The sequence below is a fragment of the Morus notabilis genome, unplaced genomic scaffold (genome assembly GCF_000414095.1).
Source record: "Morus notabilis unplaced genomic scaffold, ASM41409v2 Scaffold102, whole genome shotgun sequence".
Taxonomy (NCBI): Eukaryota; Viridiplantae; Streptophyta; class Magnoliopsida; order Rosales; family Moraceae; genus Morus; species Morus notabilis.
In genome coordinates, this window is record NW_010365014.1 from 416,564 (window position 1) to 430,687 (window position 14,124).

Below are 14,124 nucleotides of genomic sequence, written 5' to 3' on the forward strand. Positions count from 1 at the left end.
CTTTCCAAGTCTACTACACAAAGTCTGATGGTATCTAGATTCGTTCCCTGATTCGAATCATGGTTCGTTGTTCGTTACAGTATTTTCTCTCACAAAAAATACACGTAAATCAAAAATAGTTCTAATCACATGATTTGAATTCATGAACCAAATGCCAGTGTCCTGAACTTCGGATCGTCTTATTTTACTCTTCGAACATTAAGAGTTTTCACTGTATTATCTTAAACTTTGAATTTTTTCATTTTACCCCCTCCATTTCATTTTCTATCAAAACCAAAGAGAAAATAGCACGTGCACTCACATAGAGGGTTTAATTACAAGGGTAAAATTGCAATTGAGTTTTAGGTTATTCGCACTAATACCCCCTGAACTTCGGAGTCGCCTTTACTTTGTCCTCTAAACTTTATAGTCACCTCTAATTTGTCCTATGAACTTTAAAAGTTCCCACCACACTACTCCAAACTTTAAATTTCTCCCACTAAAATAATTAGTTTCACCATCTCTTTCTCAAATGTACCCATAATTAATGATTGTCAAGTTACAATATGCCCTATTTTGACAATGATTGTGTCAAATTAGTAAAATAAAAAAAAAGCACATTTGACAAAAAATTAACATCCCAATTTAATTATAGCACAAAATTTTCAATTACTTAGCTTTTAATCTCCTAAATTTGATAAAAAAAAGTTAAGCAAATTTAATAAAATGGGACACACTGTAACAATATTCATATATCCCTAATAATTTTCATGTATTTCTGAACTTTTAATCCTCTATAACTTTCATATATCCTTAATCGATTCTCTTTATTTTTTCTACACTTTTTAAAATCTTACCGGCATAACTAAAATTTTATCAAATGTCATAGTTTCTTAAAATTCAAAATAAATTCTCAATTCAGTCACTAGCCCCGGTTACGGGTTGTGACAAATTCTCTAGGTTATTTTCTTCCAATGCTGTCAATAATTGGCCATTTTCTTGGTACCCAACCCTATATATACACTAAGTGGACTTGAGTTAGTTCAGCAACGTTGGATTCCTCCTCAATTGGGTTTAGCTAAAGTCGATGTGGGAACGATGGTAAATGACCACATGGATGCCATTGGTGACGAGTGGTGACTAGAGATGATGACATACAACAATGTTATAGTGCATCGATGATACTGAACACTATTTATTGATAAAAGATGAGATCATAGGGAAGGCGCATTATTTATTTTTGATGGTGTTTAACATTAATGGTGTGTGTTCTTTGTGTTTTGTTAAAGCTGATCTCCGGTACGTATCGTAATGTTTAGCAATGAGATCAGTTGGTTTGGATTTTCGTTATTTTTTCGATTTTACTCCCAGAGACAAATGTTAATTGATAATATTAAAATGTGTATTACTCAAGTTAGAAGTGATTCTATTTGCTACATTCTATCTGTAAGGAATGGTGTAGCTAACCTCATATATAGCCAATTACGCTTGTTCAGTGTTGTTTGAGATTATGCTCCTTTATATATTATAACTTTAAATAGTTTCTAATTAATGACACTTTTCAAGTTGAATGAATTTCAGTTTCCCTAAAAAAATAAAAGAAAAGAAAAGAAAAAAAAGGAATTCTCACGCACTAATTCAAAAGCTTTCAGATGACACTCTCTTCTTTGAAAAAGAACCTATTTCACACTGTCTTGTCTTAAAAAAAAAAAAATTCTTATGATCAATTAAGGACAAGAGAACAAGTTCCTTTAAACAATTTTAGAGCTGGCGCCTCCTTTTGTTTCTGTTGGTGATGCTTTGCTAAAACACAAAGTTTCCCATTAAAATTCCTAACCCAACAAAGGAAGCAATCCCAGGAACAAATTAAGTTAAAATATTAATATATCAAGATTTTTTCTTTACCTTTTGATAAGAGACTGGTCTATATAAAAACCCCAGTACTAATAATGAGCATTAAATATGTAACTGAGAAAATTAAATTAACTTTCTTTCTTCCTCTGAACAAACTTTCTAGTTGATCAGTTCCCAAAATACTGCCGTGAATATGGATGGTTCTCGTTTCTCCTACACATACAGGAGACCAGCTTTTGGTCTAACTGGATTTGCCCACTTGTTTGGCATATTGGCAATCATTCTTATGCTTGTTTGGCTGCTTCATTATCGTGGGAATATTGACTATGATTCAGAAAATCCGGATTATGTCTTTAATGTGTGTGATTAATTTATTATAATTCTAATTACTTGCATGCCCATGTTGGAGCTTTCTATGAGAATTATTAATTCTAATGTGTCTTTTTTTTTTTTGGTGTGTTGCAGGTTCATCCAGTTCTTATGTTTGTTGGGTACATTTTCCTATCTGGTCAAGGTAATTGGCCTTCTTTGCATGATATGAACAAATACTATTTAGCACTACCATTAAGAATTTCATTGAGAGCTTGGATGATATTTGCTAAATAGTATTTGCATGAACAAATACTATTTAGCAAATACTATCTAGCAGGTTTGATAAATAACACGTGTGTTTGAATTCCTAATCATACGGCTCCCAAAGTACTTTTCCAAACGGTTACATTGTTTTCAAGTTCTTTTCTTGTGACGCATATATATATATATATATATATATATGACCCAAAAATTACATTTGATTGGAGATCAGCAATGATGGCCTACAAGACAGTACCAGCAGCAAGGGGAACAAGGAAGTTTATCCACATGCTATTGCATGTAATTGCTCTGATTATGGGGATCGTTGGGATATGTGCCGTTTTCAAGTATCATAACATGAAAAACATTGAGGACATGTATAGCTTGCATTCGTGGATTGGCTTGGGCACTTTCTGCTTGTATGTCCTGCAGGTAACTTTCAAGTACTGATATATGTCGAAAGAAGCTGCTGGACATTTTATTTTCTAGCAGTCGTTGAATGTTGAAAATAAACAATATCTGAGTCGTCACTGTTCGAATCACAATTCAAATTAATTTTTGCTATAGTGTTTAATCTCTCTCATAAAAATTCAAATCCAAACTTTTCTGCTATAGTCTTTTCTCTCACATGAATTTACTTTTTAATTCAAATTATCAACTCAAATTAGTGAAACGAACGGGACTAAAATATTTTTAATTATGTTTATTTCATAGAAAACTTCAGATATACCCTTATAATTTGGTAAGCTAGATTTTAGTCAAACTCTAAATTTGGTAAGAAAATACGAATGTGTATGACTAACAAAAAGTCATAGCTGGTATTTCTGAATATTTGATCTAATTAAAAGCGCATTAAAATAGCAAAAGTAAGGCAAAAAGAACCGTTTCTAATAAAGATTTGATAGTTAAAAACATAATCCTATCGATAAACTATTTTTTCATAACTTACTACAGAATTCTCCGAAGTTGTTATGGAAATCGAAATCCACTAGTACTATTCAAAATCATAACATCGTATAAACGATATGTGATCTCCTTGAAGCTAAGTTAGGTTTGTGTTTGGCAGTGGTTACTAGGGTTTGTGGTGTTCATGCTTAATGGAGCTTCAGCGGACGCAAAGTTTTCAATGCTTGGATGGCACATGGCTGGGGGTAGAGCACTTCTGTTCATGTCCATCTGCGCAGCCCTTACGGGCCTAATGGAGAAGGCCCATTTTCTTGGGCTTAGGCATCAAACTGAAGCCCGTTTGGTTAACTTCACTGGTCTATCAATCCTTCTCTTTGGGGTTTTCGTTGATTTTACTGTTGTTCTTGGCCGTTGCGTCTATGTCAAGCAATATCCTTGATTCTTTGATATCCAATATGTATCTGAATCCTTACTTTATATATTACATTTTTTTTCCCTTTAATTATTTTCTAATGTCCATGAGTTGATTGCATATACCCGGTGGGATTTTGTGTGTAAAATTCAACTTGTAATTTTCAGCCTAGAAGGGCTCGGCGTGATTGTTGTATTGAATATTTATAAGAACGTGTGTTTTAAAGGGAAATGGGTTCATATGCCCTATTTTTTCCTGTCTCCGCTTAGTATTAATTGTTAGAATATTAAAAAGTAATAATATAAAAAAGGTATTATTATTCTGAGGCTCGAATATTGAGTTTATAACATGATAAAGTACAGAAGTTTTATCACTATTTTTTTTAATCATTCTTCATTTCAATTTAAGTATATGCACCTCATTATAGTCTCTTGGGTTATTTTTCACCTCCTGGACTATTTTTTTTTTCTTTTTCTTTTTTATACTGAATACACCTCCTGTACTCTTTAATTTAACATGATATCAACGTGTGTGTGTGTGTGTGTGTGTGTATATATATGAGGCATTAAACTTAAATATATCATGTGCTCTAGAGTTAATAGAAAGTATACCGTTTATTTTCATATCGTCAACTATATACTAAAAATTTTGAGCATGTATTAAGTTAATACCTAAAGGGGTTAGAACAAAATAAAATAAAATAAAAGGCAAAAAGAAATTAAAAAGTTAAAAACTAATTAGAACCCCACCCCTTTTGTTTTTGTTTTTGTTTTTTTTTGTTTTTGTTTTATTGAGGTTCTTATATTATTTTGGACATTTATTTTGGTTTTCTCTTTTCCTTTTCTCTTCGGGGACACGCATTTTTCGTCACTGTCTTGGTCAAAGTTAAGCATTGACAAATGCAAGAGCTTAATTTGATCCGTGTTAGACATATCTTGATATAAAATTGATAAATTAAAACAAATAGATGATATATTTTCTAATTAAATCGAAAATACAAGTAATTGTTATGTAAATATTTTCGACATAAAAAGAACATATCCACATTTTGTTTCTGTTTATATATACTCATATATAAACAAAAACGTTTGCGATGGTTACATTTTTATTAGTGGTTACCATCAAATATAAAAATTTAATTACGTGATGGGATAAGAATTTAATGTCATTAATTGTCATAAATTTTTTAATAAATTATCTAATTTATTATAACTGTCATATTAATATCTTATAACTAAAAGGATAACTATTAAAACTACACCCATATATTTGACTTTGTTGAGCATGTTGTGCTAACTATTATGGTGTCATAGACAAAGATTTAATATCTTTACAAAAGACCGATATAGAAGTGAAAGCGTGACATAATTTTTTTTTTGTCCATGTGATATATAACTTTAGAGAGATATAACAACAAATAATTTATCTATCACATATCAAATTAGTATTACATATAACTTCAAAAAATTATAACAACAAAAAATTTATCTATCATCATTTTAAAATTAGTATTGAAGATAATAAATGTCATGTTATATTTATGCTTTTACATGTTATAATATAGAATTGGGCCAGATCTTATATATAAGTGAGTTTACTAGCGTGAAATAAAATTTCCTTTGTCCAAGAAAATGATTCTTAGGGGATTTGTCCATTAGAAAAAGTTCAAACTCATATTCTTCTGATTTAAATCCTTTTTCCTACATTATTTTATCTTAAAAAATTCAAATTAAAGAAATTGAAGTTGAACCAAAAAGTTCTCTTCAAACCCTTTATACTTTTTTGTTGACTTGAACTGCGACCTGTTTGGGTAGTCCTCTGATCTGGCAGCTTATTCTTTTTTTCTTTGGCACGAAAGCTTCCATCTCTCCTTCATTAAAAAAAAAAAAAAAAAGCTTCCATCTTTTTTGGTTATTTTATTACCTTTTAGAAGCTAACTTCAAACTTGATATTGGTTCTTTTGAAAGAGTATGAGAATTTTGTTTAATATATAAAAAGAAAATATGTAGAGGGTCGATTTAAGTTTTAAAGGGCCTTCAACATTTTTTTTTTTCAAAACGTTATGGAATCGGTTAAGTTACAACTATAATATAATTACGTACGTACATGCATGTTAAACAACCTTTAAATTTTGGATAAATTAATTTCAATAAAAGTTAGAGCTCTCTCGTTTGTAATATGAAACTTCTTTTTTTTTTTTTTTTTTTCCCCCCTTTATGGAAGAAGGATAGACTCATTCCACAATATATTTTTTGGATAAGTGTAAAGTCTTCCCTCAACCTTATTTATTCTCTTTTTTTATTATTGCACATTGTATCAAAACTAAAGGATTAATTAATAAAGTAATTAGTCAAGGAGTAAAGCTGTAAATTGAGATTTATAAGGAGTAAAGCTGTAAATTGAGATTTATAAAGAGAAAATAAGCAATTGGTTTTGTTAAAGGTGAATGGTCAAGAAAGTAATTATTTCAAATATTTTCTTTAATTCAAATTAGATTTTTAAAATATTGGCTGAAGACACTAAACCAAAGTTTGTTGTATAAACTCCTAAAAAAATATATATTTATATAGCCTAACTACAACTGGATTCAGTAATAAACTCATAACTTAAGCACAGGAATAGAATTAACAAATATTTATTGTTCACCATTCAGCCTAGTACGTCTGTTTCCTTCGAATATGGTCTAGTTTCGTGCTTTTTATAAAAACTATTTTGCATGCGAACTTAATTATCATTTTGGTGGCATGAAGAGATTGCTTCCATGACTTATTTACTTAATTACAGACCATTTCCAAAACACACACACAGATATATATATATATACTGTTGGTATTATGTCAAGGCAAAAGTTGCCATAATTTACCCATTTCCCAGGTTCTTTCTCGTCTCTAACTTTCACGCTTTTTCATTCTCGATCAATTATATTTTTTTCTACATTAAACTCTTTTATTACTAGTGAATGTATCCACAAATTATTGGCGTGATTCGCGATTCTGTCGTTTGAATTTCATGTGTTATAATATTTACTTTAAATTTTTAGCCCTGTAACCTTTTCGGCCGTATAAGGATTTTATTTGTACTATATGTCATCAATTAGTTTAATAGGATTCAAATCATATTATGTCACATCGTTTATAAACTTAAATATTAAGACATGAAAAAAAGAATTCAAATTTTTTTGTATGATGTGGCATAATATAATTGCTTAACACCATTATGGAACATCAAATTAAATAGATAATTTAAATCCTTACTCAATATACAAATTTTACATGTAAATTGTAGGCTCTACATAGTATTATTTGATTATATTTTTCTATCATAATCAAAACACTTGATATTAAAGTCGGTCCTACATGTGATATTCAAAAACAAAGGAGGTCTCTTTTTGAAGTCATTATTAAATAGAGTAAATGTCATAATATACCACTATTACTGTATTACTCTTAGGATAATATATGATGATATGTCCTAACGAAAGAAGCAAGACAAACCCCCATGCATATACAAATATTATAATGAATGGTGATTTATAAGTGCTCAGATCACATAGGTAGGAGAGAATAGTGCAAAATGGCATTAACAACGGCAGTGACAGCAAAGCCTGTTTCAATTTTTGCTCATTTGTTGGGCATAATCGTGATAATCCTTTTGCTTGTTTGGGCATAACCGACAAAAACTGACATTGTCAGTTCGGTTTTGAAACCGATCAAAATTGTCGGTTAAAAACTGATGAACACCCCTACAACAATTTGAGGGAGGCCTCACCTTCACATATGATGATAAAAAGCAGAAGATTCTCAATGTAACCAAAACTTTTTAAGCAATTTTGCCATGTTCTTTTGCGTTTTTTGTTCCCAATATTTCTCTTTTGCTTTTGACATTATACATAGATCTCATCTGGGAATTATAGTGAACAACATATTTATGAAATTAAATTAAGTAAATATCATATTTAAATTTATTTAAAATAAATAGCAGTTTACCGTGTAAATATTTCTTTTACGATTAGTAAAAAATAATTTACATGATAAAAAAATTTATTAGTCGTAAAAAAAAATTTACATGGAAAAAAAATCTTTTTACCAATTATAAATGAAACATTTACACGATAAATTATTATTTATTTTAAATAAATTTAAAATATGTTATTTATGTAATTTAATTTTATAAATATGTTATTTACTACATTTGCCCGATTGATCACTACCTTCTAATTTACAAGATTACTTTTCCTTTCATTAATCGCAGCTGTATGCACTTTTCATGGTACTTGGGCCTGTTTTAGCTGCTGGAGAAGGTAAGCCAGTGCCTTCATTAAAAAAAAAAAAATAGTATGACATTACATAATTACCAGCATAAATTTATCGTTGGACTATATTAACAATCACTAATCGTTCCAGCTTATATAAACATATATAGTTTTTTTTTTTTTTTTTTTGTTCTTTTCCTACTATCATCCTTGCATATTCATTAATTGCATGTGGCTTCTTTTCATTTTTGCTGTGTGTAGTGTCCGTAAAAAAGAAAAAAGGAAAATCTAGTGCTTTTCACTTTTTAACTCATATGCCTACGCAATACTTATTGGCTGTGTTTGGAATTAATCCCATTTTTGTTTTTCATATTTTTTGAGAAAGAAAAAATGAAAAACGTTTCCAAAACGGCATTTGGCGCAATAAAGACAAAAAACAGAAATGAAAATGATTTTTTGGTTTAGTGTAAAATGAGAGAAATGAAAAATGACTTTTAGTCGTTTTTCATTTTTTATTTTCATTTTTTCTCTCTAGCAGAGAGAAAGAGAGAGAGAGAGAGAGACATTAATGAGTTTTTTTTATACTGAAAATAATCTATTGATAAAATTACCAAACACGTTTTTAAAAATGATTTATGTTTAAGATTAAAAACGTGTTCATTTTCATATAAAAAATAAAATCATTTTGGAATGAGTTCTAAATGCGCACATTATGACGCATGTTTATTTGTTCGGTTGGATAGTGTGTTGTGCACTTTTGTGAGACTAGTGACTATGTTTGTGTCTATGCATTAATCGTTTCTTCTGGTAGAAGCAAACGTATAAAAACCATCCGGTTATCTAGGTTATACTAGCTGATTATTAGGGCAAAAATGTATTAAAAAAAAACACTAGAAAAACCAACCGAAACCGCCGGACGAATTTTTGTTGGCGATCGGTCGGTCCTTCTCTCCGCCTTGATTGAGCTGAGTAAGGTCGATTGACTAAAACTAACTGATGGTCAGCCTAGAGTTGAGCCTATCTTGACTACAAGGCGATAATTTTTCATATTTCATTGCTTAAAATTAAATTTATGAAGAAAACTCTGAAATATTATACGGAGATTTTTTGTATTATTCATAGGCCTACTGATGCAATTCGACATACTTTCATTGTTCATCTCAATTGACTGCTTAACTTATTACTTTCTAATTAAGTTATTTCCAATATCCTGAGATTGTAATAATAGCTTGTTTAGGGGTTCACTTATGCAGCTATTATGGTATGCCAGACTGTGAAAGCTAGAAGAAGGTCCCAAAAAATAGTGCACTTAACATTTCACTTCATAGGTCTTGTTTTTGGAATTTTGGGGATTTATGTAATTTTCAAGTTTCACAATGAAATTGGGCTATGGAACATGTTTACTTTACATTCCTGGCTGGGCATTATCACTATCTGTTCATTTGGTTTGCAGGTAATTATTAAACTTTATGTGGTTTTAGGTACATAATATATCTAGATCTTTTTTTCCCTATACCAACACGTGTACTGTCAAGTAAGCTGTCATATTTTATCGGTGTTGCAACATGACAAATTTTTAAACCATACCAAGAAAATATTGACAACTTCACATGACATATTAATTGGTATTAAAAGATTAACAAATCATAAAGTTAACGTGAAAAACATTATTAATTTGAAAAACTATGAGGTTATGGTGAGAACAAGGTTACGATGTTCGTTGGGGTGTTGACCGGCCAAACAAACCATGAGGGAAAAAAGTCATTTATTTATTTATTGGGAATTTATCTAGTATCTATTGTACATACTTTTAATTTAATGTGATTTTGACCAAATCCGATGTTCAAAATCTAAAGCCTATAAAAGAAGTCTTAAATAAAAATGATCCTAATGGCTGCACTACTTCATTTTTAGTAACGGAGTCACATATTTGATTTGTGATTCATGCTCACTTTATTTACCTGAGTTCTTCCCCACATATTTTATCAAATCTAAATATATTGAGATATGTAAATAATTTACCTGTTGATATTGGCGTCAGCTCATGTAGTTAACATAAATCATATTAGAATCACAAAAGCATGCAAAAATGGAATTTTATAGAAATTGGATAGCACTAGATAATACCCGCGATTTTTTAGTTTATCTCATTATAGAATTTTCAATGCGAGATCTGAAGCTATATATAAAAATATATAAAGAAAAAAAAACACTAACTTAAAATCTTACGTAATAACCAAGTATAGGAAATTCCATTTGGAAAATTGCTCTAATGTTAGGTATGTAGAATTTAAATATGGCTTGTATAAGAAAGAATGTTAACGTGATATATAAAAGCCGTTTCAATCAAGAGTAGTACTCTTTTTATTGTAAGTTTTATTTTACTTTTTTACCTTATTATATATATCATCTTTCTTATGGTCATAATTAATCATGGATATTGAGTGCAATATAATCAAAATCACCATATCCTTTGACATTTTCTTCTTTTTGTGTTGTTATAATTTTCAGTGGCTGCTTGGTTTGTTTACATCTTTGTTCCCGGGAGCAGAGAAGACAGCCAAGGCAACATTGATGCCGTGGCACATATATGCTGGAATGGTCATCTTTGTCTTAGCAGTATGCTCAACTGAGATGGGTTTGGCTCAAGCATTCATCTTCTTAGGCTTAGGGCGTAGCCAAGAAGCTCTTATCGTTAACTTCACCGGTCTCTTTATCTTCCTCTTCGCGGCTTCTGTTGGCCTTACCGTCTTTCTTCCTAGAGGCGATTAGCGATTTTTTGACCTCTTCATAGAGTGTTCATACCTTAACAAGTACTCCATTTACATTATTTGGTTAACTTTGTGACCATATGTTTTGATGATTTTTCACCATTTAAGTGGAGACACTACTTTAAATAAATAAACTATTAGAAGTTTGTCCATGTTTGTACTTTGCATTGTTCTGAAATGTACTATACTCGGATTTATTTCATTTTTATTTCTTTAATTTCATGTTGAAACAATTAAAGCTGTTATAAATTTGTAAAATACACACTTCAACTTTCATGAATCTTGAGATCAGTTTACAAAAGGTTGTAGATTAGAAGACTACAAGTATCCCTTTTAATTAGGCCTTGCAAAGCAAAAAGTAATTAAAAAACTGAACTAGACTAAATACAAGTTTATTAAATTAGAAGGGCATCTTAGTTCTTAGTACCACCATCCATATTATTCCAAAAAAAAAAATTGTTTCAAGTTATGTAGCTGCTTTCCTCGTATTTATACATAAGTTAATTAACAACTAATTAATCATCACAAATGACTTTGTTTTCATCTTCCGTGAGAGAACATTGCATAGGCCAGATTAACCAAGATTGAAAAGACAAACCAATAAAACTTATCCTTGTACAATTAACGGACAAATCCACCTTTAACTCTGTTGCCGGCCAGACGGTCTTCATATATAACTTCCAAACTAATCCATATTTGTTTGCCTTTGTCAATCCTCTATATATGGACAACTACAATGTTGACCGTGCGGCAATTTCTGGAGGAACTGAAGTAGACAATGTTTTGTAGCACTTTAAGTATAAATGGGCCAATGAAGAATTAAGCGTTGCTCTTTACAAGCTAATTGTGTAGCACAAGAAAAGAAACACGAAATTAACAAAGACAGATTGGAAGTGCGATAGACATGGCGCCTAGCGGTCGAAGCTACCAAATTTCGGCGACGCCTGCGGCGATTTTAGCACATTTGATAGCCATAGCAGTGACGACCCTAGTGTTGGTTTGGCTCCTGCACTTCCAAGACGGCTTCGCTTTCAAGTCCTTAAACAAACTGAAGATTTTCAACGTATGTATTGTCATCAATAAGTTGTTTGAAATCTCAATCCTAATTTTTTAATATTGTTGTTCTTTCAAGTTTAGCATTAATTTTTATCATGATTTGCGTTGCAGTTACATCCTTTTCTAATGATAGTTGGGCTTATAATTATGGGAGGTGAAGGTACATAATCAAATTGGTCACTATAAAAAGTTTAAGACCTTATTCATTTCACTAATTTGAGTTTAGAATTTAAGTTTTGCTATAGTAAAATGCTCTAAAAAACAGTCACATTTAACTTTTTTATTATATTAAAAATCTATCACATAAAATAACATCTTAACTCGAATCAACGAACTAAACGAAAAGTTCTTTGAAGAAAGATTGTTAAACGTTTAGCCACGGCACTGCCAAAACCTTCTAGCCATCATATGCGTAAAATCATCCCATCGTAAATGTCAATACTATATATTTGACACTAAAAAAAAGTGTGAAGTTGACATTTTTATGTGCTGTTTTATTTTTTGCTCTCTAATCGATGCATGATAATACTATAGTTATATTTCGTCAGCTTTCAAACTAGTAAAGAAAATTTTTTATTTTAAAATAATTTAAAAATGTTAATTTTGTAGTGATTAAATGAAAGAGTCATTATTTTAATTAATAGTAATCGAATGCTAAAATTTAATATATATTTTACTACCGACTATAACATATATATTAATTTTAATATAAAAATAACACGACAGTAAAAAGTGATTTTTTTACTCAAATATTGTAATTTAGTATTGCCACACTAATTTGACATTATATTAAAGATGCTCCAAGAGAAGACTAAGGTTCCGTTCATTTTATCGATTCGAGTTTAAAATTTGAGCTTTATTACAGTAAAAAACTCTAAGAAATAATCACATCAAATTTTTTTATACAGTAAAAAGCTTTCACATAAAGTCATATCTCAACTTGAATCAACGAGCTAAACGGACCCTTATTTTGGTGTTAAATTTGGAGCAGCAATGATGGCATACAAAACAGTGCCTGGAACAAGGAGAGCACAAAAAGGAGTCCACGTGATATTGCATCAACTAGCTCTGCTCGCTGGTGTTTTAGGCACATATGTAATTTTCAAATTTAAACATGAAGATGGCACCACCAAAGATTTTGTCACCTTACATACCTGGCTGGGCATTATCACCATATCTGCATATGGTTTGCAGGTATATATGTGCTTTTATTTATATTTTTGACTTATTTGTGCCCTTTTATTGTCTAAACTTTCATAGTTTAAATCATGACTCAAATTTTATTAATACAGTGTTTTCTCTCACAAAATTTAAAATTGACTTTTTTACTATTTTTCTCTCACATACACAACTGAAGTTCTCAACTCAATGAAAAGAACAATCCCCTAATTTATTTGTATTTGGTACTGTGCTTCTTAAGAAAAAAAAAGCAATTAATTGTCAATCGAGTCATTTTGGAAGAGGGATGTTTTTATCAATTAGACTAATATTGGAAATGAGAGTAATTGATTAGGTTTTATTCAAACAAACTTTATCAAATTATTATTCATTTATGTATTTACCAACAAAAAAAAAATACTTAGCAAACAAAATAAATAGTTAATTAGAAAGCAAGAAATAAAAATCAAATAAACTAAGTGTAATGTTCTCTTTTACTGCAATTCTTAGTAGACGTTTGAATCATAGATTTAGAACTATTCTCGTTTTATGTATGTTTTTTATGAGAAAAAAAATACTGTAAAGAACTATGAATCATGATTCAAAATCAGGGACGAATACATAAAACAAACATCCATTTAGTTTCTTTTCCGTTTTAACCATTATTATGAATTTTCTTTCAGTTTTTGCTCAGTTTCTTTACCTTTTTATTCCCGGAAGCCGCAGCGCCAAGAAAAGCAACGATTTTACCATGGCACGTATTTTTCGGCATGGCGATATTTCTGTTAGCAATAGGCACTGCCGAGACGGGACTTGTTCAAAAATCGATTGCCTTGAAATTGAACTTGAAGATTAGCCAAGAAGGACTCATAGTGAACTTCATTGGGCTGTTGATTTCTCTATTTGGTGTGAGTGTTGGCCTCAGTGTAATCCTTCCAAGACGGGGCTATTATTAGTGTTCAAAGCGTCTCCATGAGTTTATCAAACATAGACAAGTACTCAATTTGTTTTCAATTTTTTATCTATTTTAAGTAGAGATTGTAGCCTTGCTCAGTTATTTTTGAGCACTCTGGTTGCGTGAAAAGTTATTTATTTATTTATTATTATTATTATTAAAAAGAAGGATTCCAACAATTCTGTCGAGTGTGTGCATTTTTTTCTTT

At 30.5% G+C, this 14,124-nt stretch overlaps 3 protein-coding genes across 3 annotated transcripts; all 3 read left to right on the top strand.

The window, feature by feature from the left end:
* Positions 1–1,960: 1,960 nt before the first annotated feature.
* LOC21402238 (probable transmembrane ascorbate ferrireductase 3) lies at positions 1,961–4,044 on the top strand. The gene is made up of 4 exons (XM_010107247.2): positions 1,961–2,191; positions 2,299–2,347; positions 2,639–2,838; positions 3,473–4,044. The coding sequence occupies exons 1-4, from the start codon at positions 2,027–2,029 to the stop codon at positions 3,749–3,751; spliced, it is 693 nt and encodes a 230-aa protein (XP_010105549.1). The 5' UTR covers positions 1,961–2,026; the 3' UTR covers positions 3,752–4,044.
* Positions 4,045–9,352: 5,308 nt separating this feature from the next.
* On the top strand, positions 9,353–10,748 carry LOC21402239 (ascorbate-specific transmembrane electron transporter 1). The gene is made up of 2 exons (XM_024171650.1): positions 9,353–9,421; positions 10,488–10,748. Exons 1-2 carry the CDS (start codon positions 9,353–9,355, stop codon positions 10,746–10,748), a joined length of 330 nt encoding a protein of 109 aa, XP_024027418.1.
* A 903-nt stretch (positions 10,749–11,651) lies between these two features.
* On the top strand, positions 11,652–13,917 carry LOC21402240 (probable ascorbate-specific transmembrane electron transporter 1). Its single transcript, XM_010107249.1, has 4 exons — positions 11,652–11,810; positions 11,915–11,963; positions 12,795–12,997; positions 13,645–13,917. The coding sequence occupies exons 1-4, from the start codon at positions 11,652–11,654 to the stop codon at positions 13,915–13,917; spliced, it is 684 nt and encodes a 227-aa protein (XP_010105551.1).
* Positions 13,918–14,124: the final 207 nt, after the last annotated feature.

Bases quoted from the DNA above. Each gene is read 5' to 3' on its own strand.
- LOC21402238 (XM_010107247.2), top strand. From the start codon at position 2,027: ATGGATGGTTCTCGTTTCTCCTACACATACAGGAGACCAGCTTTTGGT. The intron at 2,192-2,298 runs GTGTGTGATTAA...GGTGTGTTGCAG, and splicing joins ATCCGGATTATGTCTTTAAT to GTTCATCCAGTTCTTATGTT. The intron at 2,348-2,638 runs GTAATTGGCCTT...ATTGGAGATCAG, and splicing joins CATTTTCCTATCTGGTCAAG to CAATGATGGCCTACAAGACA.
- LOC21402239 (XM_024171650.1), top strand. From the start codon at position 9,353: ATGAAATTGGGCTATGGAACATGTTTACTTTACATTCCTGGCTGGGCA. The intron at 9,422-10,487 runs GTTTGCAGGTAA...TATAATTTTCAG, and splicing joins TATCACTATCTGTTCATTTG to TGGCTGCTTGGTTTGTTTAC.
- LOC21402240 (XM_010107249.1), top strand. From the start codon at position 11,652: ATGGCGCCTAGCGGTCGAAGCTACCAAATTTCGGCGACGCCTGCGGCG. The intron at 11,811-11,914 runs GTATGTATTGTC...TTTGCGTTGCAG, and splicing joins ACAAACTGAAGATTTTCAAC to TTACATCCTTTTCTAATGAT. The intron at 11,964-12,794 runs GTACATAATCAA...AATTTGGAGCAG, and splicing joins TATAATTATGGGAGGTGAAG to CAATGATGGCATACAAAACA.